Consider the following 27,286-nt stretch of genomic DNA (forward strand, 5'->3'; position numbering starts at 1 on the left):
GCCCCAAGGCTTCACTAAAGAACTCAGAGTCCCCCAGGAAGGCCAAACCTCCCTCTGCGATGATTGCTTCTCCAATAGGGGAAGGTCCCTGGGCCTCTAAAGACCCTCAGGTAGCCTGGGGTCTCATAACTAAGCCAGCGGGAGATGGTTTTGAGAGGAAAGAAAGGGAAATTAGGCTTGGACCTTGGCTTCCGCGGGCCTTCATGGAAGCCAAGTGGGAGTTCCCAAAAGGAGGCACTCTGTGCTGGGTGAGGAAACTGAGGCTTCGCAGCCAAATGACGGAGTTTGTTGAAAGGCCGCGTGACTGCAATTTGACAGTAGTGACTCGGCAAGCCGCTTTCTAAACTTTTCTCGCTCTTTTAGGAGCGAGTCCCCCTCTTGTCCAGACAGCAGTCGGGCTTGTCACAGGCTCGGTACTGCCCTCTCCTCCACCCTCCCGACTGCCAGCGTCCCGCCCCTTCCCCTCCCAGCCCCCAGGGAGGAGGGGAGAACAGCGGCGAGGAGGGGGGTCGGAGGCCCAGACTTATAAAGGCGGCTGGACCCGCGCTACCCGCCAGACCCCGCCGCCCGGATCCCCCGCGCTGCCTGTCGCTCCACGTGACCGCGCCACTAAGTGAGTTGGGGCGCGTCCCCATTGCATCCCCAGACCCTCCTGAGCCGCGTGGCTCACTAAAACCAGGTGGGGAGGAGAGCGAATGAAGAAGGGCGCTGGGATGGGGCACCAGACCGTATGCCTTACAGCAGAGACTTAGGAGCTAGGGGAACCGGGGGACCAAGGGGACAGCGCTCGGCGGGGCCACCCCGGCGCGCGGCCTGGGAGACCTCAAGCCACTCAGCAGGAATGCGCTTGTGGTTGTCGCCATACCAACGTACAAGCTAGCACACGCCCTCCTCTGAAGGAAAAGGGAAAGTGGTGGTGGGGGATGGGGGGGCCCATCCTCCTGAGATCCAAACTCGTCACGCGGCAGTTGCTCGGGGGAGGGGGAACCGAGCCCCAAATCCTTCGGAGGCTGAGCGCGAGTATTACCGTGCTTCGGAACTTCGGTTTTGCATCAGGCAAAAGGAGACAAGATGATTGGTTCCGAGTGCCCCAAACAGTTTTATGGGGAGTAACGGTCCAGGCCAGCACCCTGTTCTAGTTGCACGTCCAAAGAGTGGTTTTGAGCCGCCCAGATGACACCTGCGACCCGACCCTACCCTGCCTCCAGGCTTGGTCACCATGGCCCTGCTCCCGGCCCTCTTCCTAGCGCTTCTGGCAGGTGCCCACGCCGAGCTCCCGGGCTGCAAGATCCGAGTCACCTCTGCGGCTCTGGAGCTGGGTAAGGCGCGCGGCGGGAGACATGGACCGGGTGGGGTGCCCTGGCCTCGGGCGCGGGACCTGAGTGTCTCCATGCTACCTCAGTGAAGCAGGAGGGGCTGCGCTTTCTGGAGCAAGAGCTGGAGGACATCAATATCCCAGATGTGTATGGCGCAAAGGGCCACTTCTACTACAATATCTCGGAGTAAGTAGGCCTGGGGGCGGGGGAGGGGGGACGAGTCTCAAAGGTGGTGGGATGACCTAGGACAACCCCCCCAGACTGGGCGGGCCTGGGTGTGGCCAATTAAATGAGGTGGGACCCTAAAGAAAAGGGTGAGGTTACTAGGTAAAAAGACTGGAGGTAGGCGGACCCAAGAAAGGGAATACGAACCAATAGAATTGAAGCTTGGACCAAAGAACACCGCGAAGGTAACACTGGAAGAATTTACCTGTGGGTGAGAGTGGAATCTAGCCATAGGGTGGCGCCAAAAAAGGGGGAGGCCTAGGATGGGAGAGATAAGAGAGCTGTGATGTGAGGTGAGTTACAATGATGGAGGAAAAGTCGAGCTGAGCCTAGCACACGCCTGGGATCCAGCATTCAAGAGGCTGGGGCAGCATCTCAAGTAAAAGGCCAAGCTGGACTTTAAAACAAAACAACAACAAAAACAAAAAAAACCCAGAAAGACGAAAACTGGTCTAACAAACACAGTGCCGAGAGCAACAAGACCATGGAGCTTTTACTTATTTATTTTTAAGATTTTATTTAAGGGGTTGGGGATTTAGCTCAGCGGTAGAGCGCTTGCCTAGCAAGCGCAAGGCCCTGGGTTCGGTCCCCAGCTCCGAAAAAAAGAAAAAAAAAAGATTTTATTTAATTGTAATGTATGTGCATTGGTGTTTTGTCTGCCTGTATGTCTGTGTGAGGGTGTCGGGTCCCCTTGGAACTATAGTTACAGATGGTTGTGAGATGCCTTGTGGGTGCTGGGAATTGAACTCGGGACCTCTGGAAGAGCAGCCAGTGCTTTTTAACCGCTGAGCCATCTCTCCAACTTCTATTTATTTATTCTTGAGACAGGATCTTACATAGCCCTGGCTGGTCAGAATTCACTGTGTAAACCAGTGAATATAATATAATATAAAAATATATATGTAATTCCAGCGAAAGGCTCATTTGGGCTCACAAATTCAAGATCAGTCTGAATACCAAATGAGCATTCCTCGTCTTTCATCTAGTTCTGTTTTGAGACAGGGTTTCCTTTGTGTAGCCCTGGCTGTCTTGGAACTCACTCCACAGGTCAGGCTGGCCTCAAACTCAGAAATCAGGAGGTTATCTCTGCCTCCTGAGTGCTGGGGTTAAAGGCGTATATGTGCCACCATGCTCAGTAATTTCCTGTCTTTTAAATATTAAATACAGTAAAAAAATAAATAAACGAGGAAGGCAATATTGAACTCCTGAGTCCAGGGAGCAAATCTCTTGAGTTACCCAAACCAGATTGGGCTCTTGAGGGGCAAGGGAAAAAAACAACATCCCACCCACCTAGATTGCCTGGCTTGTGGTTAGAGGAGGAAGGATGGGTCCCGGTGGTTGGGTGAGTCCAACCCCTTGGTCCCCACACTGACCCTGACCCCTGCCCTCTGCAGCGTGAAGGTCACACAGCTGCAGTTGATATCCTCCGAGCTCCACTTCCAGCCGGACCAGGACCTGTTGCTGAACATCTCCAATGCGTCCTTGGGGCTGCACTTCCGGAGACAGCTCCTCTACTGGTTCTTGTGAGGACCCTGAACCCTCAGGAGTGTGGCTGGTGGCTGGGCCCAGTGTCCTTTAGCCTTCCCAGGTTTCAGTCTCTCCATTCAAGAGGAGGGCTTGGTAGGATGTTTGGCAAAGGCAAGAAGAGGTTTCAGCAGGGCCTATAAGGCTTCATCCCTAGCTCAGGGGCTCTAGGCAGTGAATGGCTGTGAGGGAGGAGGGAGTCATTTGTCTAAACTGGTGTAGATGCTGGTAATTTGATGCCGATGCAAGCAAGACTCATTAAACTCATTGGGCTGTTTAAAAAAAAACAAAAGCTAAAAGTCAGGGCGGGTCATCTCGGGGAGAAGAGTTCAGGAACGGAAAAACATGAGAGAGCAATGGGGGTGTATAAGATCACAAACACTTTGTACACACTTAAAAAAAGAAGGTATTAGGGGTTGGGGATTTAGCTCAGTGGTAGAGCGCTTGCCTAGCAAACGCAAGGCCCTGGGTTCGATCCCCAGCTCCGGAAAAAAAAAAAAAAAAAGAGAAAAAAGAAGGTATTGTGTTGAATGGTTTAAAAAGAGGGGTGAACTCGAATCTGCTTTTCACAGCTATGATGGGGGCTACATCAATGCCTCGGCCGAGGGTGTGTCCATCCGAACAGGTCTGCAGCTCTCCCGGGATCCCACTGGTCGGATTAAAGTGTCCAATGTCTCCTGCGAGGCCTCTGTGTCTAAAATAAATATGGCCTTCGGGGGAACCTTCAGGTGAGTTCCAGCCCCAGAGCACACCTTTTGGGGTCCACTGAATCCGTCCAAATCCTGGTTCCGCCACATCTGGGCTGTGTGAACTTGGGCAAGACATCGGTGTTCAGAGCCCCAGAGAATAAAATCTGGTTTAGCAGATACAGATATAGAATATTTGGACAGTCCCCGGCATGTGATAAATGTCTAAGTGTTAGAGTTAGCATGACCACAGCTGGAGCTGGCTCAGTGGTAGAGAGCCTGTCTAGCATGCATGAGGCCCTGGGTTTGTTCCTCAGTACCTGCGTTTAGAAAATAAAAACTTGAGGCAGGTATGGAAGCAGATGCCTTTAAAAGTCCAACACTGGGCTGGAGAGATGGCTCAGTGGTTAAGAGCACCGACTGCTCTTCCCGAGGTCCTGAGTTCAAATCCCAGCAACCACATGGTGGCTCACAACCATCTGTAATGAGATCTGATGCCCTCTTCTGGTGTGTCTGAAGACAACTACAGTGTACTCATATATAATAAATAAATAAAATATATATAAAAAAAATAGGGGTTGGGGATTTAGCTCAGTGGTAGAGCGCTTGCCTAGGAAGTGCAAGGCCCTGGGTTCGGTTCCCAGCTCTGAAAAAAGAACCAAAAAAAAAAAAAAAAAAGTCCACCACTCAGGAGGCAGAGGCAGGTGGGTCTCTGTGAGTTGCAGGCCAGCCTGGACTAGGTCATGAATTAAGTCTAGGTCAGTCAGGGCTATAGAGTGAGAAACTGTCAAACCAAACCAAAGCCACCCCGAAACTCACAGGCTTGGCATGCACTCACGGTTGAGCCTGCATTGTATTCTCAATTATAATAACAAAAATAACATGGTGGCGGGGATCCTGGATCCTTGGTGCTGGTTGTTTGAGGTAAAAACCTGATAGATTTGTCATCCAGTGTTTGCGTACTGTCGGATTTTGTGTGTTCAGCAAGTGTAGCATGTCCCAGGCCCTGAGGATTTAGAAAGCATTCAGAGCTCAGCTAGAAAGATTAAAACGGTTGTCATGAGGACCGAGAAATGAAACCAAGGTAGCATTCAGAGTGGTGAGATTTAGATAAAGGGGGATATGAGAAGCCTGTCTGGAAGAGGGGGCATCTGAGCCCAGTCAGGAGGCCACAGAGGGCAAAAACACCGGGGAGGGCATCGAAAGCATATAGATTAGATATGGGGGTCTCTGAGAGGCTTGAGAATGGGAAGCAGGTGGCAGGGGAGGGGACCTTGAGGGTCAAGCTAAAGAGGGGCTGGGGCTTGGCTCCTGGAGAATTCTATCAAGGAGCTGGCTGAAACCAAGATGTCCCTGTTATACCTGTTTCTTTTGGACACGGTCATTTCTCCTGGGCCTGGCTCACGGTCAGGGCAGGGCTAACCCAGCCTCTCCTCTCCTTGCAGGAGGATGTATAACTTTTTTTCCACGTTCATCACTTCTGGGATGCGATTCCTCCTCAACCAGCAGGTGTGGGCGGTGGCAGGCCTGGGTAGCAGAGTGGGGTAGCCTGGTTCTGAGAATCCCTGACTCTGCCCTGGTCTCCCAGATCTGCCCTGTGCTCTACCATGCTGGGACGGTGCTGCTTAACTCCCTCCTGGACACAGTGCCCGGTGAGTCAGGGTGGGGACCGGAGCTGGGGCCGGGGATAGAAGGAAGCTGTATGTTGCTGTCATACAGCGACTCAGAGAGTCCCCTTCCCAGTCCAGCCATGGAACAGTCCTGGGTTCAGAGGTATCATTGACTTGCTGTGTAATCTTAGGTAAGTAAGCGCTTCTCTTGGGGGGTGTTTAACTGGCAACACCTCCCCCAGGAGTTGTCAAGGTCTTAAATACATGCTTGCTGCCCACAGGGTGGCCATTAGTCTTCATCAGTTTCTATTTCATACGTGCTCCATTAGCACGAATCCCTACTTCCTATGCTCCTATGCCACCCCGTGTGTTTCCTGTTGGTCAGCGATCTTGGCCTATCAGGCCCATTGGGTAAAAAGGATTGAAAAGGAAATCAGGGGAAATGACTCCTTCCTTAGCCATCTTAAACATTTAAAACGCGTTATCATAACTGTGTGTGCAAGCATGCGTGCGCTTGCATTGTCTGTACCTGAATCATGGTGTAGGTGTGGATGTCAGAGGAGAACAACATTGTGGAATCGATCGTCTCCTTCCTATGGACTCTGGGGATTGAACTCGGGTTGCATAGCTTTGGAGGCAAGCTCCTTTTACCCGATGAAGCCATTTCGCCACCCCCCTCCTTTTCAGTCTTGCCTAGTGATTTGACCAAAACCTTACAATAGTCTTAGTAGTACATGGGACTGACAATGGCCTCCTGACTGAGCACCTACCAGCACACCAGACTCTGGCTGCTTTCCACTTAAAGTCACTTAGATCTTCATAAGACCTCTGTGAGCGGAGTGTCACTGCTTATGACTGAAAGACACAGAGAGGTTAAGCGCCGGACCCAGTGTCACCCAGCTTGGACTGATTCGAGCCCCTCTCTCCAGTGCGTAGTCCTGTGGATGAACTTGTTGGCATCGACTATTCCCTTCTGAAGGATCCTGTGGTCTCCAACGGCAATCTGGACATGGAATTCCGGGTGAGCTGCCTGGGTTGGTGCCTGTGACCTCTGACTGTTTGATGGGCTTCCCGCTTCTCTGGGGCTGAGCAGGGCTCGAGGGGTCACTCTGATCTGCTGTGGCTCCCACTGCTGCCGCTGCTGTTACAGGGTCAGGTTCAGCCTCCTGGATTAGAGCTTGAGCCCCAGCTCTCTTTTTCTTTAAAGAGTTATTTTCAAGATTTGTGTTTTATGTTAGTACACTATCAATGTCTTCACACACACCAGAAGAGGGCATCAGATCCCATTACAGATGGTTGTGAGCCACCATGTGGGTGCTGGGAATTGAACTCAGGACCTCTGGAAGGGCAGTCAGTGCTCTTAACCGCTGAGCCATCTCTCCAACCTGAGCTCCACCTTTCTAACTGCATTCTGCATCTCTGTAGCTCCTCCAAAGTCCTTACTCCAGGGACCTGCTTATGACTTGCCTATCTCCTGCCTGTCCTGCCCCTGCGAGTGAGGTGCTGATAGTCTTCTCTTGGTTTCTGAGGGGGGTCGAGTCTAACTAAGCTCTCCATGGATACCACGATCTAAGGATGTTCCAGTTCATTATTTAAAATGGTGTCCCACGTGTGTGACATATTCTCTTCAAGCATCCACTAATAGATACAGTGTGTGTGTGTGTGTGTGCACGTACACATGTGGAGGTTAGAGGACAGCTTGTGAAAGTTGATTCTCTCCTCCCATCTAGGGTCCGAGATATCAGGTATCTAGGGTAGAGGTATCAGGTATCAGGGTTAGGTCCTCAGGATTGGCCCCAAGCTCCCTTACCTGCTGAGCCATCTTGCCAGCCTGACAAGGCTGCTTGTTTATTTGTTTGTTTGTTTGTTTGTTTGTGACAAGGTAGTCCTGGCTGTCCTGGAACTACCTCTGTAGACTAGGCTGGCCTTAAACTCACAGAGATCCTCCTGCCTCTGCCCCCAAGTGGTGAAATTCAAGGCAAGAATGCTTCTTTTCTTCCTTCCTTCCTTCCTTCCTTTTTCCTTCCTTCCTTCCTTTCTTTCTTTCCTTTCTTTCTTTCTTTCTTTCTTTTCTTTTTTTTTTTGGAGCTGGGAACCCGAACCCAGGGCCTTGCGCTTGCTAGGCAGGCGCTCTACCACTGAGCTAAATCTCCAACCCTCTTTCTTTTTTTTTTAAGATTTATTTTATTGGGGCTGGGATTTGGCTCAGTGGTAGAGCGCTTCCTAAAGCGCAAAGCCCTGTTGATCCCCAGTCAAAAGAACCAAAAAAAAAAAAAAGATTTATTTTATTTTCTGAGTGTGGGTGGTTTTGTGGGCATGCATGTGTGTGCACCACACGTGTGAAGAGAGTGTCAGATGCCCTGGACTTGGAGAATAGACAGCCATGGCTGTCATATGGTTGCTGGGAACTGAACCCACATCTTCTGGAGGAACAGAAGATTCTTAACCACCGAGTCATCTCTCCAGTCCACAACTGCTATTTTTACTTATGGTTGAATTTGTGGGTATGAAAAGACAGTTGTATTGTTAAATTTTTTTTGAGTTTAGAAATAAGTATTTTAGCTGGGCTGGGTGGTAGTGGTGAACGCCTTTATTCCCAGCACCCACTAAGTTTGAGGCCAGCCTGGTGTACAAATCGGAACGACCAAGGCTACACAGAGAAATCCCGTCTCAAAAAAAAGTATTTTATTACAGGGAATTTAAGAGAAAGAGTAAGGAGGTCCTGGCTAGTAGGAGGGCATCTCTGGAAGCACAGTGCCATCGAGCTGTTAGTCTGGGACCTTTTTATACGACTGATGGCTGAAACCAGGCTGGAGGGGAGAGGGGAACGAGCTGGTCAGTCCGGTTGGCTTACCCCTGCAGGTGCCAGGAGCCTTTTTGCTTTCAGTCTCCTCCTCTGGTATAGCTTCGAGGCAGGATTGTCAGAGAACCAGGAAGCAGGAAGCAGAGCACCTCCTGGTGTTCCTGCCCCCACTAGGACTCACTCACAACTGGTGCTGTGGGGATTTCTGTTCCACTGGCCTGTTTCTCCCTTCTCATCCCCTCCTACCCAAGGGGTAATTCTAACTGCCTTGAGGGAAGAGTTTGAGTAGCTATCAATCTGGTTTCTTGGAACTGAGTAGGTTGGCCGGTGTGGCAGTTGGAGTACCCCTCCAGTGGGCCCCGTCTAAGGGACCTTGAAGTTTGTTTAACCTTGGGGTGTTAGTAAGGGTTCTTGACTGACCAGGGTGGCCCTTGGGTGGAGGAAACAATTCCCTCCCAGTGGGAACAACAGAGTTTATGCAGCTCCAAAGTACAAGTCCTGGGCAGAGAACCGGGAGAAGGCTGAAGGAAAGGCGTGCTCATCAAATTAGGTCTGGTGGGCACGCTTTTTATCCCAGCCAGGAGCTGGTGGATCTCTGAAAGTTCGAGGCCAGCCTGGTCCATATAGGAAGTTCCAGGACAGCCAGGGCTGCACAGTCTGTTGAGGAACAGACTCAGATAAGCACCCACCCATGACGAGCTTAGTGGACTTTTCCTTCTCCATCCTTCAAGTGACGAACCCACTGTGCCTTCCAGCATTCTTGACATCTGGAATGGCCAGACTCACCAGGTGAGATCCATCCCAACTGGACCCCCCCTTCAGTTCCTGGGCAGGAAATCAGGAATTACTGGGGTGCCTTTGAATTGGATTGAGGCCTTTTCTTTTTGCTCAACATGTGCTTAGAAGTAGGGGAGCCATCCTGAGCCAGTAGGTTTCAGGGCTGTTTTTAGACACAGTCTCACTACGTAGTGCTAGATGGCCTGGAGCTCCCATGTAGACCAGGCTGGCCTCGAACTCAGAGATTTATGTGCAAAAGGTGTGTGCCTACCCGGCCTGGCACCTTCAGGTTCTTATTTCACAAATTTGAAGAAAAAAATGATGGACCGCAGGAGGGGCTTTTTATAAGTATTTTATGATAGGGACAGGAGGAGGAGGCAGGACTCCCATCCAGTAGGAATGGTCCCAGGATATAGGGCACCCCGCTGTCTTCGTTTTAAGGATGTGAAGACTTGCCCAAGGTCAGCAAGCAGTTGGTATGTGACCACCTCTGCTCCTCTCTGTGGTCGGTAGCAGAGAGTTCTAAAGATTCTGCAACTCCAACGTCTTAAGTCCTAATCCTGATAACCCCCACGCAGGCTGAGTGTCCTTAGGCAAAGGGTTTCGCCCACCTGGGCCTGTTGCCTAATACGTAAGCACAAAGACAGCTTGAGAGAACATGCCTTCCAGGGCTGTGGTGGGACACACTTTATGCTAGAGAGGCCGAAGGAAGTACTTCCGGTGGCACATGTCTATTCCAACACACAAAAGGCTGAAACAGGAGGATTGCTGTGAAGTTGAGTCCAGCCAGGGCTACCTCTCAAAATCATACAAATAGAGCGGGGAATGAGTACCAGGAACTGGGTAGCCATGATGGATATGTAAATGCAGCTGTAACCTGCAGGACTGTGCCCCATAACCCAGGTCATTCAACCCCTCCTTTGCCAGGTTACTTTTCCTGACCCCGTCTGCCTTTTCATTCTGTTTCTTTCTGCTTATTTATTTATGTGTATCAATGTGTTGCCCACTTGTTTGCAAGTGTACTAAGGGGTATGCAGTGCCCACGGAGGACAGAAGGGTGAATTCGGATCCCCTGGAACTGGCAGACTGTTGAGCCACTCACAGTGTGGGTACTGGGAATTGCGCCCCAGTCCTCTGGGAGAGCAGTGCATGCTCTTAACGTCTGGGACAGCTTTCCTGCTCCACACCTCACTTCTTGTGCTCCCTGCTGTGCTCCTCCCGACCTCCAAGCCTCTTTGCAACGCCTTTTGAGGGATGAGTTTGTGGCCCCTCCAGAGCAGCCATAGAGTCCAGTTCCCCGTGGCTCCTGACTGTGCCTGGCACAGAGAGATCCAGTCTGCCTTGACCCTGATACTGAGCTCCCACCCCAGGGAGCATTCTTCCCTCTGAAGGGGGGCAACTGGAGCCTTCTCAACAAGGCGGTGGAGCCTCAGCTGGAGGATGACGAGAGGATGGTGTACGTGGCCTTCTCTGAGTTCTTCTTTGACTCTGCCATGGAGAGCTACTTCCAGGCTGGAGCGCTGCAGCTGACGCTTGTTGGGGACAAGGTAGACCAGGGCTTGTCCGAGGGTGGGATAAGAAGGGCCCATGATAGAGAGAGTCAGTCCAATTACTCCATCTCATTTCTAATTCCCCTGTTCAGGTGCCAAGTGATCTGGACATGCTTCTGAGGGCCACTTACTTTGGGAGCATTGTTCTCCAGGTGAGTATTGGTTAGAGGCTAGGGTGTGGCCAGAGTTGGAGGCTATTCCACCTACACAGCTCTGAGGTGGTAGGTGGAGGGTACGTGGGAGGTCTCCAGCCGTGGCTGTGGAGGAGTCGGAGGCCTTTTGCCTGCGGCCAAGCCCCTTGGCTTTGCCAGGTCTATTTCCCACTCCGTGAAGCAGGGTTGGCACTTCTTGCCCGTCGCCCTCACAGAGCGGCTGTGAGGTTGGGAGAGAACCGGAGTCTTCCCAGTGCAGGGGGCCTTAGGGATGATTAGAATGCTTGTTTGCTTACTTTTTTTTTTTTTTTTTAATGCAAGAGGAGAGAGGGAATTAAAATTTTAAAACAGGGTGTTAGAGATATATTTCTTTCTTTTTTTTTTTTTAAAGATTTATTTATTTATTATATATAAGTACACTGTAGCTGTCTTCAGACACACCAGAAGAGGGCATCGGATCTCTTTACAGATGGTTGTGAGCCACCATGTGGTTGCTGGGAATTGAACTCATGACCTCTGGAAGAGCAGTCGGGGGCTCTTAACCGCTGAGCCATCTCTCCAGCCCTAGAGATATATTTCTAACATAGCATGCATAGCCTGCATAGCATGCCTTAAGCCCCGAGTTCCATCCCTAGTCTGCAAATTTAAAGATATACACTGCATGGGACTGGGAAGATGGCTCAGTGGTCTTGCTGCTCTCACAGATGACTCACAGTTTGGTTTCTAGCATCTACGTCATGGCTAACAACTGTCTGCAACTTTAGTTCCAGAAGACACAATGCCCTCTTCTGGCCACTGAGGGCACTGCATGCATGTGACATACAGACCTACATTTGAACAAAACTCAAAACTATCCATATACACGAAAATAAATTACATATAGTACCATTATCCCATATAGTATATATTATATTCTATAATGTGTACACATATAAGATATATACATTCTATGTGCCATTAGTGAGCGTCTTCTTGGTTCAATTTTGTAAATGACAGGAATCTGTGTGACTCTGGGTCATGCTAGCCTCTCCTACATATACCACCTTGTAAGCTTGTCATGAGTTTCCAATGAAGTAACACATGTAATTAGAAGAGGACCTGCTGAAACAGCCGATGTTGTTACTGTCGTCGGCGTCTTTGTCCTGCAGCTGCTGAGTAGTTAAGAGCATCAGCTGTCAGTCAGGCTGTGCTGTCAGGCTGCACTGTCAGTCAGGCTGCGCTGTCAGTCAGGCTGTGCTGTCAGTCAGGCTGTGCTGTCAGTCAGGCTGTGCTGTCAGTCAGGCTGTGCTTGTCAGGCTGTGCTGTCAGTCAGGCTTGTGCTGTCAGTCAGGCTGTGCTTGTCAGGCTGTGCTGTCAGTCAGGCTGTGCTGTCAGTCAGGCTGTGCTGTCAGTCAGGCTGTGCTGTCAGTCAGGCTGTGCTGTCAGTCAGGCTGTGCTGTCAGTCAGGCTGTGCTGTCAGGCTGTGCTGTTAGGCTACCCGCATTGCATCTGTCAGCTCTGCAGCTGAATAACCTGCAGACCTTGCACAACCTTAATCTGTCTGCTTCGATTTCCCCGAGGGAATGCTTCAGTTGGCAAAGTGCTCACCTTAAATGTATGAGGACCTGAGCTTGGGACAGAGCTGAGAGCGGCAGCTCTGGTGAGGAGACAAGACAATCCCCAGAGCTGACTGGCGAGCCAGCCGAGATGAATCAGTCAGTGACCTCCAGGGTTCAGGGCGAGGCTCTGTCTCAAGAAATAATGTTGGCTATATAAAAGTGATAAAGGAAGTCACCTAAAGTTGACCTTTTAGCAGGGATATATCACACACACACACACACACACACACACACACACACACACACACACACACAGACAAAGTGAGGATTATAATAGTATCTGGCCTACTTGTTTGTTTGAGACTTAAATGAGCTAATATGTATGCTGTGATCAGAATTATGCTTAAGGGAATGTTTGTTTTTGGGACCGTATCTCTTTCTCATAGGGGAATGTGTGTGTGTGTGTGTGTGTGTGTGTGTGTGTGTGTGTGTGTGTGTGAATGCTGCCTGATCCTCCTGTCTTTACTCCCAAAGACTGGGATTACAGGTTTTGCTACCACACCCAGCTCGGCATCACGTTTAGCAATGAGTGAGCATGCACATTCAATAGCATTACATGACCTGTAGAGCAGCTCAGAGATGAGGAGGCCAGGGCTGGGATGTTTAAGCAAAAAGGCCGTACCTAGGGAGTCCCAACTGGGGTTTGGGTCTGAATTGAATGTTGAAGAGGAATCCGGGGTGTGAGTCAGAGAGGGACACGTGCTATAATTTCAGTAGTTGGAGGCTGAGGCAGAAGAGCATGTGTGCAGGGTTTCAGGACCAGCTAGGCAACTTAGCAAGAGCCCATCTTGAGAGAAGGAAGGATACTACTTTGACTAATTCTTGGGGGCAGGGTGTAGGCTGGAAGGGGGTGGGGAGGCAGCCCATCTTCTGTACTTGCAACCCCTTGCCTCCAAAAGGGCTGAAGCTTTGTCCCGTAACACCCACCCCCAGTGGTCATGGTGATCTGCCTCCCTTGCTCTGCCTCCAGAGCCCGACAGTGATTAACTCCCCGCTGAAGCTGAAGCTACAGGCCATAAGCTCTCCACGTTGTACCATCAAGCCGTCAGGCACCACCATCTCTGTCACCGCCAGCGTCACCATCTCCTTGGCCCCACCTACGATGCCTGAAGTCGAGCTGTCCAAGATGATCATGGTACGGACCCCAGGATGAGGGTACCTGGGGGGTCAGTGAGAAGTGGGCTGCGGACCTTTCCTGTTTATAATGTTCCCACGCGCTTTCCTTCAGGAAGGTCGTCTCAGTGCTAAGTTGACACTCAAGGGCAAGGCGCTGCGAGCAAAGCTGGACCTTCGAAGGTATGCAGTCGCTAAGGATCCTGGTTGGGTCCTTAATTTCCCGGCCTTAACATCTCCAAGGATAGTAACACCCACTCAACAGAACCGCGGCGCTAAAACTGAGCTACTCCTGTAAGCCTCCAATAAGCTGGTGTCCGTCCTTGTTAGTACTCACGGAAACTGAAATTAAGGCCGGGTGTTAGCAGTCACACCTTTAAGCCCAGCACCTAACATAGGCAGGTGGATCTCTGTGAGTTTAAGGTCACTCTAGTCTACACAGTGAGGTCTAGGCTATCCAGGGGTATCTAGTGAGATCCTGTTTCGAAAGGGAGAGAGAGATAATAGAGAGAGAGAGAGAGAGAGAGAGAGAGAGAGAGAGAGAGAGAGAGAGAGAGAGAAAGACCTGAACTCCAGGCTGCAGAGATGGCCCTACCCCTGGAACCAATGGGAAAAGCTAAACATGACACACGCCTTTAATCCCAGGGATGACCAGAGATAGGATCCTTAGAGGAGAGCTAGCCTGGGCTGTGTGGTGAATTTCCAGGCTAATGAAACACCAGTGTCAAAAAGCGCTACGGACTAATACCCTGGAGGCTATCTGCTGACCTTCACACGCATGCCAGGTACACACACCCGCACCTACACATCCAAAATCCATCTTACTGTGTAGCCAAAGACGCTCTCGCCTGTATCTCCGGGATGCTGGGATTGCAGGCACACACTGCCATGTCCTGTGTATACAGTGCTCCGGGGCTGCACCCAGGGTCTAGTGCCTGCCCACACTATACCAACGGAACTACAACTCCCAGCTCCCAAAGTGCTTTTTATCTCTAGTTTTCTTTTAAGACAATGTCTCACTGTGTAGCACCACTGGGTAGACTAGCATTGGATATATGGACCAGGCTGTCCTCAAACTCAAACTCAGGGAAGATCTGCCTCTTTAGAGCTGGGATTACAGGCCTGTGTCACCGCTCCTGGCTAACAGTGGTTTCTTTTCTTTTCTTTTTTTTTTTTCCGGAGCTGGGGACCGAACCCAGGGCCTTGCGCTTGCTAGGCAAGTGCTCTACCACTGAGCTAAATCCCCAACCCCGGTTTCTTTTTTTTTTTAAACTTTTTTAAAAATTTTTATTTATCTAATGTATATTACAGATGGTTGTGAGCCACCATGTGGTTGCTGGGAATTGAACTCAGGACCTCTGGAAGAGCAATCAGTGCTCTTAACCTCTGAGCCATCTCTCCAGCCCCTAACAGTGGTTTCTTTTTTTTTTTTTTTTTTTGGTTCTTTTTTTTCGGAGCTGGGGACCGAACCCAGGGCCTTGCGCTTCCTAGGCAAGCGCTCTACCACTGAGCTAAATCCCCAACCCCCTAACAGTGGTTTCTTAAGCAACTCCTTTGCATTCTCTCACCTTGTAGAAGCAGGCAAAGCAGGTATTCTTAGAGGCAAGCAAATGGTTTCAGTGAGGGTGAATGACACACTCCTGTAGCCGAGAGGATGGAGACATCGGTTTGAGCGTCAATCTCAGCTCAGCTCAGCGGGAACCTGAATGCAAGTCATTGTATCTTTCTAAGGTTCATTTCCTCCTGTGCTAAATACAGGTGAAATTACCTTGTACTTTCTAGGGCTGGGTATTTAATGTCATCGCCCCAGTCATATGCGACTGGCTACATTTGTGTAATTATAAGTCAACAGCAGTTAGGTTAGTTAGGCTGCAGAAGCCAGGGTTAACTAGTGGCTACACAGTAGACAGTGTAGATACAGAAGCTGCTTCAAAGTGAGACAAAGCTGGGTTGCAGCTCGGAAGCTAGAGGCAGGGTCTAGTCCACACAGCCATGTCACTCCAGGCTATTTACTTAACCAGCTTCTGTTTCCCTCATCAGTAACAGTTTCTAATAGTCCCAGATTCTCAGGTCTCAGGCCTGTGAATGAGGACTCAGTCACTAGGTGTAGCAAGACACTGTTTCAAGCAAACACCATTAACTCCAAAAACAAAACAAAACAAAACAAAACAAACCCCCAAGGACTAGAAAGTTAGCTGATTTGAATGAATTTAAGGATGAGGGTATGAGTTTGAGCCCTAAAACCCATTTTAAAAACTGAGCGTAGAGACTATGGCTTGTGATTCCAGCACTGGGGAGGAGACAAGGTCCCTGGGGCTCACTCCCCAGTCAGCTTAGCCAAACGCTGGAGCCTTGGACCAGTAAGAGATTCTGTTTCAAAACATGGTTGGATGGTGTGACCCATCCTCCATATGCCCAAATTTACGCCCCCTCCCCCCACAGTGTACCTTTTGTGCAGGCGCGCACACATAGGTACACACACACACACACACACACACACACACACACACACGCATGCACACGCACGTGCACACTCACGGTGTATATTTATATGGCCCTGGGAATGGAGCCAAGGTTTTGTACGTGCTTGATGTCCTCAGCATTTCAGCTTCCCCTTTTTCTTTGCTTTTTGTTCTTTTGTTTTATTTTTTTTTTTTTTTTTTTTTTTTTTCTTTTTCTTTTTCTTTTTTTCTTTTTTTTTCGGAGCTGGGGACCGAACCCAGGACCTTGCGGTTGCTAGGCAAGTGCTCTACCACTGAGCCAAATCCCCAACCCCTATTTTGTTATTTTTTAAGCTAAGGTTTCTCCATGTAGCCCCAGCTGTCCTGGAACCCACTCTGTAGACCAGGCAGGCCTCAAACTGAGAGGTCCACCTGCCTGTCTCCTGGGTGCTGGAATTGAAGGCATGAGCTGACACTTCCTACTTTTTTTTTTTTTTTTTTTTTTTTTTTTTGAGACAGGATCTTACTATGCAGACCAGGCTAGCCTGGAACTCACAGAGATCTGCCTGTCTCTACCTTCTGAGTGCAGAGGTTAAAGGCAGGATGTTGGGGCTAAAGGTCTGTGCCACCACGGCAGCTCTCAGGTTTGTATGTGGTTATGTGCGTGTGAGTGTAGATGCTCAGAGGCAGAAGTAGTGCCTTCTGGAACTGGAGTTTCATGTTGTAGTAGGGTGTGTGTCATGGGTGATGGTCCCCTGGAGGAATATGAGTGCTTAGTTGCTAAACCATGTTCCTCCTATCCCCTATTTGATGTGTGTGTGTGTGTGTGTGTGTATGGTGTGTATGTATGGTCTGTGTGGTGTGTTTGTATGTGGTGTGTATGTATGGTGTGTGGTGTGTATGTATGGTGTGTATGTATGGTCTGTGTGGTGTGTTTGTATGTGGTGTGTATGTATGGTGTGTGTGTGTGTGTATGTATGGTGTATGTGTGGTGTGTGTGTGTGGTGTGGTGTGTATGTATGGTCTGTGTGGTGTGTTTGTATGTGGTGTGTGTGTATGTATGGTCTGTGTGGTGTGTTTGTATGTGGTGTGTATGTATGGTGTGTGTATTTATGGTCTGTGTGGTGTTTTGTATGTGGTGTGTATGTATGTGGTGTATATGTATGGTATGTATGTGTGGAATGTGGTGTGTATGTATGGTGTGTGGTGTGTATGTATGGTGTGTATGTATGGTCTGTGTGGTGTGTTTGTATGTGGTGTGTATGTATGGTGTGTGTGTGTATGGAATGTGTATGTATGGTGTGTGTGTGTGGTGTATATGTATGGTCTGTGTGGTGTGTTTGTATGTGGTGTGTATGTATGGTCTGTGTGGTGTGTTTGTATGTGGTGTGTATGTATGGTGTGTGTGTATGTATGGTCTGTGTGGTGTTTTGTATGTGGTGTGTATGTATGGTGTGTATGTGTGGTGTGTTATGTGTGTGTGCCATGCCTGGATAGAGCCTGACGAGGTCAGAAATGGGCTTCAGATGTCCTGAAGCTAGAGTTAGAAGCCATGTGATCTACCAGATGTGGGAACTGAACTCGGATCGTCTGGAGGAGCAGCCAACCCTCTTGACCTGTGGAGCCATTTCTTCAATACTGTGTCCCTCTTCAAACCCCCTCTGAGACAAAAATCTCACTCTGTAGACTGGGCTGAGCTCAAACTCAAAGAAATTAACTTGTGTATGTGTGTGCCTATGTGTATATGCATTTATGTGTCAGGGTACTCACATGTCACACAGTGCACGTGATGGTCAAAAGTCAACATGGTTCTCTCCTCTACCATGTGTGCCCTAGGGATCAAATTCAGGCAGTCAGGCCAGTTACCCTCCACACTGAGCAATTTTACCAGTGCTATTTTGATTTTTTTTAAAATAAGCTTGGTATCTGACAGGGAGTAAAGATTATTGAATTTTGTTGGATAAAACAAACCGTACTTCTTGACCTAGCCGCAGAGGCGGCACACAGGCATTCCTGACTAATGAAAATCAGCAGGCTTAAAGAAAGGGGCTCCAGAGACAAGAGGGTCACTCAGGGATGCACACCCGGAAAATGGCAGCTACTTGGAAGGATGATTGGGTGGGACTGGGAAAGCTGTCATTCTGGGCCAACTTTTACGTAGGGCTCAAGGAAAGGGTGTCCCAAGGTTTCATGTTGCATTTCTGTCCCACAGGTTTCAAATCTACTCCAATCAGTCTGCGCTGGAGTCTCTGGCAGTGAGTTGGGGATGGCATTGGGTGGGTCCAGGTTTTGCAAGGGGGCCGCTCACGCAAACCTGTATGCGCATGCGCTGTGTCCCTTTTCCCTCAGCTGATCCCACTGCAGGCCCCACTGAAGACACTGCTGCAAATCGGAGTGATGCCTTTGTTGAATGGTAGGGGCTGAGGGTGGGAGGAAGGAGTGGGGACAGGGAATAACAGGGGTGGAAGGGTGTGTGGGGGGTTATGGGGTAGTGGACACGATGATGCCGACGGACTGATAGACGCCCAGGCTGAGCTTGCCTCTCCCATCTACAGAGCGTATCTGGCGTGGGGTGCAGATCCCCCTTCCTGAGGGTATCAACTTTGTGCATGAGGTGGTGACCAATCATGCAGTAAGTACATTGTGGAAAGGAGGATGTAGACCAGGGGCTTCCTGTCCCTACAACACCCCAGTGCTATCTGCTTCCTCTAAACCCCCTAACACTAGCTACTCCCTCCTTTTTTTTTAAGTAGTAAAGGACTTACACTGTCAGGGAGCTGGGGCCCCTGAGGAGATTTGCTCCAGAGTCCTGCGTTTGTTTGGACGATGTCTCCAAACTGAACTGATCAGTGAGCCTCCCTGTCCCCTCCCAGGGCTTCGTCACTGTTGGGGCTGACCTCCACTTTGCCAAAGGACTTCGAGAAGTGATTGACAAGAACCGTTCTGCCGGCGGCGCTGGCACTGTGGACTCCAGTGTCCCTCCACCCTCTGCTGCAGCTGCCTGAGTCCTTTGCCCGCCCCTCCTGGGCAGCTGGCATTCAGGAACTGAACTGAGGCTTCTCAGCACCCCCTGCCCACCCCTTGCCATCAGCCTAGTGGTCCCAGTGCCACAGAGAAGAGCCCAGCTGGAAGCTATACCCGATTTAATTCCATAATCAGTCAACCATCAATTACAATCCATCCAACCCTCTCCTCGGGCTTCTCTAGAGCTCTGTTGGGGTCCTGGGATGGGGCATTTTTTATGCAGATCAGGGAAGGTTATCCTATCAAAGCCAGAACAAAGTGTTCATTTGGTCCCAGGCTGTCTGTGAAGCCCCAAGGCCCAAGCTGGGACGCACAGGGCTGTAGGAAGCATTTTTAAAGCAGGACTTGCCCCACAGGAGCACTTTGCATAAAGGAGGAGTCCTCGACATCGAGAGAGGCTTTGAGGGTCTGATCAGGTGCTGAGGACTTCCATGGGTCCTCGAAGCTATCAGTAAGGCTCCTTGTTCAGGAATCGAGAGAACATGGTAAAAGCAGCTCGAGGCTTGTCCGTGGGGACCATGTGTCCGGCACCCTGGAGGGCAAAGCTTGATGAGATTTGGATCCCCAACATGATTACCCCTCACTTCCGGGCACTTCCTTCACCCCTTCCCCTCTTCACCCCGAATGCTCGCCCGACCAATCACAGGTGACCCAGAATGAGTGAGGACTGGGAGGTCACGCCACTCCCCCCTCTGGCCCCAGCTGTCCCTCAGAGTCCTACCTTGATGGTGAGGAAGGTAATGTGTGAGCACTCCTTCACGAAGCCAGCGACCTGCTCTCCGCTCTCCCCGTAGTCCACTAGCCAGGGCCGGCGCTGCACCTCCATCTGTCCCACGGGGAAAGACGATAGCCAGTGGTTCCCACCATCTTTGCTCAAAGCTGCTTTTGAGACTGGAGACTCCTCTCCAGGTTCGCCCTCTCCCAACACACCAGCCCAGCTACCCCAACAGCACTTTACCTTCTGGTTGAGGGAATCCACAAACCACTCATCCCCCATGAAGTTGCAGGCCATGTCCACATCGCCATTGTAAAGCAGGATCTGGTATTTCTGGAGTAGGACAATGGGAAAACAGAAGTGTGGGCTAGGCCCAGGCTCCCTAGCCCTTCTCTGGTTCAAGCCCCAGGGATTCAGAAGCCCAACTAAGAACAGAAACCTGAAATTCTCATGCTGTATGCTACACGTCCAATACGCACCCACCAGATGCTTTAATAAATAGGGGGGAAGTTACTATGCCCCATATAAGACAGTCTTATTGTGAAGCCCAGACTGGCTTAGACCTAAGGTCTCTCCATCTCCCCAGGGCTGAGCTTACACTGATGACTCATTGTAGCTCGCTCATTAGCCTCCTTTTACAGAGGGAAAACCACAGCTAGGAACTCTTCCCAGAGCCAGGCGTAGGCACACATCGAGATAAGATTGTTATGTGTTCAAAGCCAGTCTGGGCTACAGAGCAAGACAAGTCTCAGAATAACAATAACATAAAACAACCAGGGTGTGGCCGCAAGCGCTACAGAGATGCCCCACTCGGTACATTGTTACTCTAGAGCCTACAGCTACACCGGCTGGAGGTGGGTGGGTCCTGCTGTGCCGTGGACATTTACCTGTGAGCTGAGCAACTTCAGGTACTGGGAGTTCATGCTTTCGTAGAGACGGCGGTACTGTAAGTTCACCATGAGGCTGTCGGGAGCATGCGTGTAGGATGCAGGGAAAAAGGACAAAATGGGGAACTGAGCAGGACAGTCGACAGGACAGTCAGACATTCCCGATTCCCAGCTTCCCTATATCAGTTCTCTAGGACTTGCTTATCTGAACGGGAGCTGGCGATGTGTGGGCATAGTTTTCGGCTGTTACAATGATTGGGATACAACTGGTGTTTGGTGTGTAGGCACCGTCGGGTGTGACTGTAATGACGGGACCGGAGCAAGGGCACCAGCCCATCACGAAACATTTAACTGGGCTCCAATGAGCTAGGGTGACCTTTTTATTTAAAGGGGCCCAAGGATGAACGGGGCAGCTCCAGGTGGCAACAGAGCTGTAGTCAGGACAGTGTCTACTCATTAAATGTCAGAGATAACTAGTTGTCAACTAATTTTCACCCCAATTTTCACCTAAATGTCCACACCACCCCCCTTGGAGAAGCCCTAGTAACAGGACCCCTGCGAACCCAGCTGATGGCCACCTCCTACACCACGAGCAGTCACAGAAGCTCACTTGCACATGTCCCAGCGGGGCAGCGACTCCGGGATGTGGAGAGCCTTCCGAACATAAGGGTTGTTGAGGTAGGTGGAGGGGGCTGTGGTGTTGGTGCATGGAGGATCCAAGCGTACCTTGTCCCCAGACCGAAGCAGTAGTGCCTGAGGGCATGGACATGGGATGACGGTCCTTAATTATTTAACCCACCTACTCCCCCAGGGAGAGCCCACACCCTTGCATACCTCAGGAAATCTCCTCTTGAGTGGCAAGCGAGTGAAGATATTGCCAAAATCCTGGACTACGAGTGTGTCCTCAGACCTGTCGGAGACACACAGACAGACAGATGGACAAAAATGATAGGATGGGTGCTGGGCCTCTAGAGGCAGTAGATATGGCCCAAGGCACACCCAGCAGCACCTACCTATCACGGCCAGGTACCCCACCAGCACACGGGGCGTAGAGATTGTATATGTTGAGGCCAGATTTGCCCACAATTCGAGACACTTCCTGGAGCTGTGAAGACATACCGTCCTGTTATTCAGATCCATATCCCTTCAGGACCTTCCCTACTCACCCTCAGGATTAAGTGATCTCCTACCTACCTCATCTCTCTCCCGACACCGCCCTTTTACCTACTTTTTTCACAGGTAGAAGGCTCATTGGAAGGAACCTTCCAGATCTGGGCCCGGTCCTAACTCTACTCTCTGCCAAGTGGCTTAAACATCCTTGGCTTCAGTTTCCTCCCTGGACTTCCCAGAGGAGACCACAGTATTGGATAGATTTGGGACAGAAAGCTGAGGGGGTGAGTCGGCAGAGTGCTTGTCTTGCATGCATGAGGCTCCCCATGCATGCTCCCATGTTCAATCCCCAGAACCGCCACAAAGGGAAGCCCCGGAGCTAGAGAGCTAGGTTCCCAAAGAGAGGTTCGTGTGGTCCATTTCTCGGGACTGGGACAAGGGCTGGCCCAGAGACCAGGGCAGAGGCTTACGTTGTTTACGCAGTCTGGATCTTTGTTGTCATAGAAGTTACACTTGTTCTGAGAACAGCAGTGGGTCTGCAGTGAAGTCCAAAGCCTGCGGATCAGAGAGAGCTGAGGCTGAGCCGAGATGCTAGGAGATACAATAACCTCCCTCCCCCCTCCCATCAGACCCTGACCCTGGTGGCGGAGAGGAAAGACGTGTAGGCTACCTAACCTACTTTCCAAGGATTTGTCCTCTAGTTCATAAAAGTAGCCCCAAGCTCACCCCAAAACTGGCGCCTTTTTAAAAAGAAGAAAAAAAAATGTTTTTGAGAGGTTTTTCTATGTAGCCTGGGCTCAAATCCTAAACTTACTATGTAGCACAGGCTGGCCTAAAAGTCATGATTCTTCTGCCTGGTTCCAAGTGTGGTCACCATGTCTAGCTTCTTTAGTTATTTCTTATAAGTACACTGTCGCTGTCCTCAGACACACCAGAAGAGGACATCAGATCCCATTACAGATGGTTGTGAGCCACCATGTGGTTGCTGGGATTTGAACTCAGGACCTCTGGAAGAGCAGTCAGTGCTCATAACCACTGAGCCATCTCTCCAGCCCCTTTTAGTTTCTTTAAATCCTAGTCTGTATTCTTGGCCATCAAACCCTTTGGCCAACTCCAGCCCCTACCTGCTTATAAACCAAAGCAGGAATAGCATGGGCTGAAGGACAGGTCTGAGATGGCATGACCTGCCCCACCTTAGACGTTGCCCAACTGTCCCTCTCCCATTACCTGTTCCCCAGAAGACCATGGTAGTAGGCAAAGTAGACCAGGGAGTTGTCATTCTGCTCATAGGAGGAGAGTCCATTGCCCACAGCCAGCCCCTGTGAAACACCCAGAGGGCTCAGCTCATCCCAAGGGCGAGAGCAAGGGGACCCTCCCTTGACCTACACTCAGACCTGCAATCTAGAAGCTGAAATCCAGAGTGGCTTGTGGGTGTGGGTGAGGTCATTCAGCCTAGAGAACAGAAGCGGCAGTCTGACAGGTTAGCTTCCTGTAGGAGGAGGCATTCGCGCTGTTGGAGTAGCCAGTGGCCAGTTAGTAGGCTGTGAACGAGCGGCTAGGCTGACCTTACTAATCCTAGGTCACACCGTCATGGTGCCTCCCTTCACCTGAAGGTTCATGCCGGGATCCTGCATGACCAGGACAGCCAAGGTGGGGATGTAGATGCCGGCATAGCTCTCTCCGGTCAGGAAAAGTTTGTTGTCCTTGTACTCCGGAAAGAGGTGGTAGAAGTCTTTAAGGGCTTGATAATTGTTCTCAGCCACCTGAGGATGACATGGAGGAGTCAGGTGACATTTAAGCTAGAAAGCTGCGCAGAGATAAGGAGTCCAACTCATTTTATTTTGTGCAAGAGGAAGTAAATTGGTTATGAGCTTACCACAGAGCACGTGACAGGGCCAAAAGTGGACTCTGAGGTCATGCTCTCCCCCAATCAAGCCATCTTGGGGGGAAATGGGGAATGGGGCAGGTGGTCAGGCAACAGACTCACCTCTGTGTCATTGGTCACATACATCTTGTCATCCGAGTAGGAGAAGCCCACCCCAGCTGGGGACTCGATATACAGCATGTTGGCAATCTAGGGGGAGGAGGGAATGAGCGGAAGAGGGTTCCCACACCCCTTCAAGTACCCAGACACCCTTACAAGACCCACAGCTCCAAGTGTACCAGGTTCCAAGAATAGGGGTTGTACTCCAGGGTGACACCATCTGGCTGGATCTGGGGAGGAAAGAAATAGCCCCTGTGAGTCCCAGTGAACAGCTGGGTGGAGAGAAAGGGCCACCGTGCTTTATATATTGTCACACTCCAACAGAGGTACAGAAAGTTAGGCCAAGGGTCAGATAAAACAAAACAAAACAGAATTGTTAAGAAGGAAAGCAAACTTAGGACACAGTTTCCTTCTCCCCTCCCCTTTCCTGCCTTTTCCTTGAGGAGCTGCCTCTTCCCAGTTCTCCCTCACAGGGGAGAGGGGCAGTGGTCAACTCACCAGGAAGGGGCCGTGCTCTGTAAGTAACCCATCTAGGGAGCTGCAGCCAGGACCCCCATTGAGCCAAAGCACCACGGGGCTGTTCTTAGGGTCGTTCTGCGATTCCACAAACCTAGGAAAAGCACAGGGCAGGATTGGTACAAGTAAGAGGCCCAGTCCTGCCAGGGGTCGTTAGAATTCGTCTGCCCAGTTATCATGCCCTCCCGGGGAGCTAGGGCGGATCACCAGTAGTGGAAGTGCTTGGAATCCGATGCTTTAAGGTAGCCGGAGAACTGCCGGAAAGAGGGCTGCTTGGCCAGGCCCGGGAGGCAATCGATTTCATCCTGGTCCGGAGCTGCTTCGTCCCGGGACGCCCAGGATAGGAGCAGCAGCAGGAGCAGTGGAGACAGTGCTGCTCGGGGCATCTGCGGAAGGAAGCATCGGTGGAGGATGTTTACCAGTTCCCCAGATCCTTTGCGCTTCGGTGCTGCGGTTCCTGGGGAGATGGCGCACATCTCCGGAGGGAAGGCCCCACCCGGGTCCAACTCCCGGCCACAGAGACACGATCGCTGCCCACCAGTCCGGGCATCTCCGTACCTCTGCTTCCTTGTGTCCTTGCTCTCCTGGAGCCGCCTTTGGACTGGAAGTCATGTGTAGTTCTGGTCACGTGAGCTTCTGCAGCACGTGACAGCTTGCTCATCGTTCACTTTTTTATCTGAGGGTCGGCGGCGGTCAATTACCAGGTCAAAGTGCACAGCCCAAAGTGCACAGTCAGGGTGCCAGAAATCAGATGATTTTGGTGTTGACAGCAAAGTTCCTCAGGCTCGTGGGGACCCCTTACTGGTGATATGCCGAGAAACGGCGCTAGGACCCCCGGGCAGAGCCGGGGAAAGTTAGACAAGGGGGAAATGCCTTACATGGTCCCCCCGCAGTCACCATCTGAGCCCGCCGCCCAAAATAGCCCTTGGCACGAGCTGGCCTGCTTAATGGCGTGGAGATGGCTGCTCCCTCCAAACCTGTAGGATTGGGTGGACCACGGAGCCCTGCGTGCCCGGAGCCCCCTCCCACCCGCTTCCACCAAGTGCACGGAGCCAACATTCGCATGGATCCGTCGGGGACGCGAGCCACACGCGTGGAGAGTTTCGCCCACGGTGTGTGCTTCAGTCGCGAGCCCCTGGCCCCCGGTCAGGTATTTCTAGTGGAGATAGAGGAAAAAGAGCTGGGCTGGTGCGGGCATCTACGTCTTGGCCTGACCGCTCTGGACCCGGCCAGTCTGGCTTCTGTACCCGAGTTTTCACTGCCTGACTTGGTCAGCCTTGGCCACAGCTGGGTCTTCGCTATCACGCGCCACCACAACCGTGTGCCCCGGGAAGGTCAAACAGAAGCAGAGGCAGCGGTCCCCAGCGGTCCCCAAGCCCTACTCGTCGAACCCTATTTGCGCATCCAGCAGTTCCGAATTCCCCGGGACCGTCTGGTGGGCCGCAGCCGGCCAGGGCTTTACAGTCACCTCTTAGATCAGCTCTATGAACAAAACGTGCTGCCTCCCACTGCGCGCCGTAGCCGCCTGGGTGTTCTCTTCTGCCCCCGTGAGGATGGGACCGCTGACATGCACATCATCATCAACGGGGAGGACATGGGTCCCAGCGCCCGGGGACTGCCAGCTGCTCAGCCCCTCTACGCTGTGGTAGATGTGTTTGCCTCCACCAAGAGTGTGCGCCTGGTCCAACTGGAGTATGGCTGTAGGTATCCCGCCCCGGGAGGGACCTTCTTCTGGTTCAGGGTAGAGACAGGCACCGGCTAGGACCCCCACAGCCAGCTAGCAGGGCCTTGGACTGTCCAGCCGTAGTTTTGGCCTCACCTCGGGCGTGTGAGTTTGCACACGTCACACCTTGGCTGTGGGCCGGCCTTGGTGTCCTCACCTCAGCGGGTTGACTGAGACACCCTGCAGGTTCTTTTGGTTTGAATGATGTTTCAATAATAGGGTAAGGGCGTCTGTGTTTTTAAAATTTTGTCCTGGCAACCAAGTCAGGGTCTCATGGGTACCAGGCAGGCACTGCACACCCCACCTTCTAAGATAGGGATTCCAAAAACCAATTTTTAAAATTTTTTTTAAACATTTATTTATTTATTATGTATACATCATACAGCTTTCTGCCTGCATGTATGCACCTGCAGGCCAGAAGAGGGCACCAGACCTGATTATAGATGGTTGTGAGCCACCATGTGGTTGCTGGGAATTGAACTCAGGACCTCTGGAAGAGCAGACAGTGCTCTTAACCGCTGAGCCATCTCTCCAGCCCCAGCCAAAACCAATTTTTGATCCGAGGCTTCTTGAGAACTTCACACATTTACTTTTGGTCTTCTGAGAACAATTCACTCGGGAGACAAGGCTCCTCTGGAATTCAGTAAGTAGCCCAGGCAGGCTTCCTACTTTTGACAATCCTTTCTGCCTCAGCCTGAAGAGGGTTGGGATTAGCCTTGAGTCACCACATTCCGCTATGAGTTGTGTGTTTTTATTAGGAAAATGTTCTTCTGAGATTTAGGCCTATGGGTTTGGAGCCGTCGCGAACTCCAGATTGAGAATTTTTTTTCTTTTTTTTTTTTGAGACAGGGTTTCTCTGAGTAGCCTTGACTCTCCTGAAACTCAGATGGACAACTTTTAAAATCAGAGGTCTGGCTCACTGTAGCTCAGTGGACCTTTCACCTATATCTCTGGTCATGTGTCATGAATCCGTTGAGCTGGAATCTGCTGTTACCGTGCTGTGGTTGCATAGACGGAACAGACAAAGCTGCTGGGTGAAGGGAGGAGGGTTAGGCTGTGTTATAATGGCAGAGGGTCTGATCAAAGTCCTCAGAAAGAGGTGCTATGTCAGCTATTCAAGCAGCCCCGCCGGGCAGGCCGAGCCTGAGAACAGAAGGTAATTCCCAAGCTGACGGCAAATAAAAACCCAGACGTAGATCTCAGTTCCAGTGTTACCTCCCCCAGACCCCTTTGCCTTTGACAGTCATCTCTCCACAGTGCCGTCTCTGCAGACGCTGTGCCGTCTTGTGATCCAGAGGAGTGTGGTACACAGGCTGGCCATTGATGGGCTCCGCCTGCCCACGGGACTGAAGGATTTCTGCAAGTATGAATGAAGGCCTGTCTGTGGCCGCCAGAGCAAAGCGGCCGTCGTGCGTCCTGCCGCCGGAGCAGTGGCTGGTCTGAAGCTGGTCACAGGGCGCACAATCAGGGCCAGAAATAAAGAGAGCTTATTTATGTTGGAGTTCTGAGCATTGGAGCGTCTCCTTGCCTCT

General features: G+C 51.0%; 3 protein-coding genes across 3 annotated transcripts; 2 read left to right on the forward strand and 1 right to left on the reverse strand.

The window, feature by feature from the left end:
• Positions 1–376: 376 nt before the first annotated feature.
• Positions 377–18,985, forward strand: Pltp (phospholipid transfer protein). The gene is made up of 16 exons (XM_032904828.1): positions 377–613; positions 1,209–1,319; positions 1,403–1,502; positions 2,936–3,064; positions 3,638–3,793; positions 5,197–5,260; positions 5,340–5,403; positions 6,291–6,382; positions 10,312–10,488; positions 10,584–10,643; positions 13,212–13,376; positions 13,470–13,537; positions 18,008–18,050; positions 18,145–18,208; positions 18,351–18,427; positions 18,669–18,985. The coding sequence occupies exons 2-16, from the start codon at positions 1,220–1,222 to the stop codon at positions 18,798–18,800; spliced, it is 1,491 nt and encodes a 496-aa protein (XP_032760719.1). The 5' UTR covers positions 377–613; positions 1,209–1,219; the 3' UTR covers positions 18,801–18,985.
• Positions 18,922–24,726, reverse strand: Ctsa (cathepsin A). The gene is made up of 15 exons (XM_032904827.1): positions 24,590–24,726; positions 24,239–24,417; positions 24,014–24,125; positions 23,695–23,745; positions 23,519–23,605; positions 23,139–23,294; positions 22,759–22,850; positions 22,002–22,086; positions 21,435–21,526; positions 21,256–21,331; positions 21,032–21,174; positions 20,422–20,497; positions 19,778–19,867; positions 19,541–19,645; positions 18,922–19,351 (listed from the first exon to the last, which is right to left on the reverse strand). Exons 1-15 carry the CDS (start codon positions 24,641–24,643, stop codon positions 19,268–19,270), a joined length of 1,482 nt encoding a protein of 493 aa, XP_032760718.1. The 5' UTR covers positions 24,644–24,726; the 3' UTR covers positions 18,922–19,267.
• Neurl2 (neuralized E3 ubiquitin protein ligase 2) lies at positions 24,523–27,255 on the forward strand. Its single transcript, XM_032904825.1, has 2 exons — positions 24,523–25,731; positions 27,012–27,255. Exons 1-2 carry the CDS (start codon positions 24,990–24,992, stop codon positions 27,125–27,127), a joined length of 858 nt encoding a protein of 285 aa, XP_032760716.1. The 5' UTR covers positions 24,523–24,989; the 3' UTR covers positions 27,128–27,255.
• The last annotated feature ends 31 nt before the right edge of the window (positions 27,256–27,286 follow it).

The sequence above is a fragment of the Rattus rattus genome, chromosome 5 (genome assembly GCF_011064425.1).
Source record: "Rattus rattus isolate New Zealand chromosome 5, Rrattus_CSIRO_v1, whole genome shotgun sequence".
Taxonomy (NCBI): Eukaryota; Metazoa; Chordata; class Mammalia; order Rodentia; family Muridae; genus Rattus; species Rattus rattus.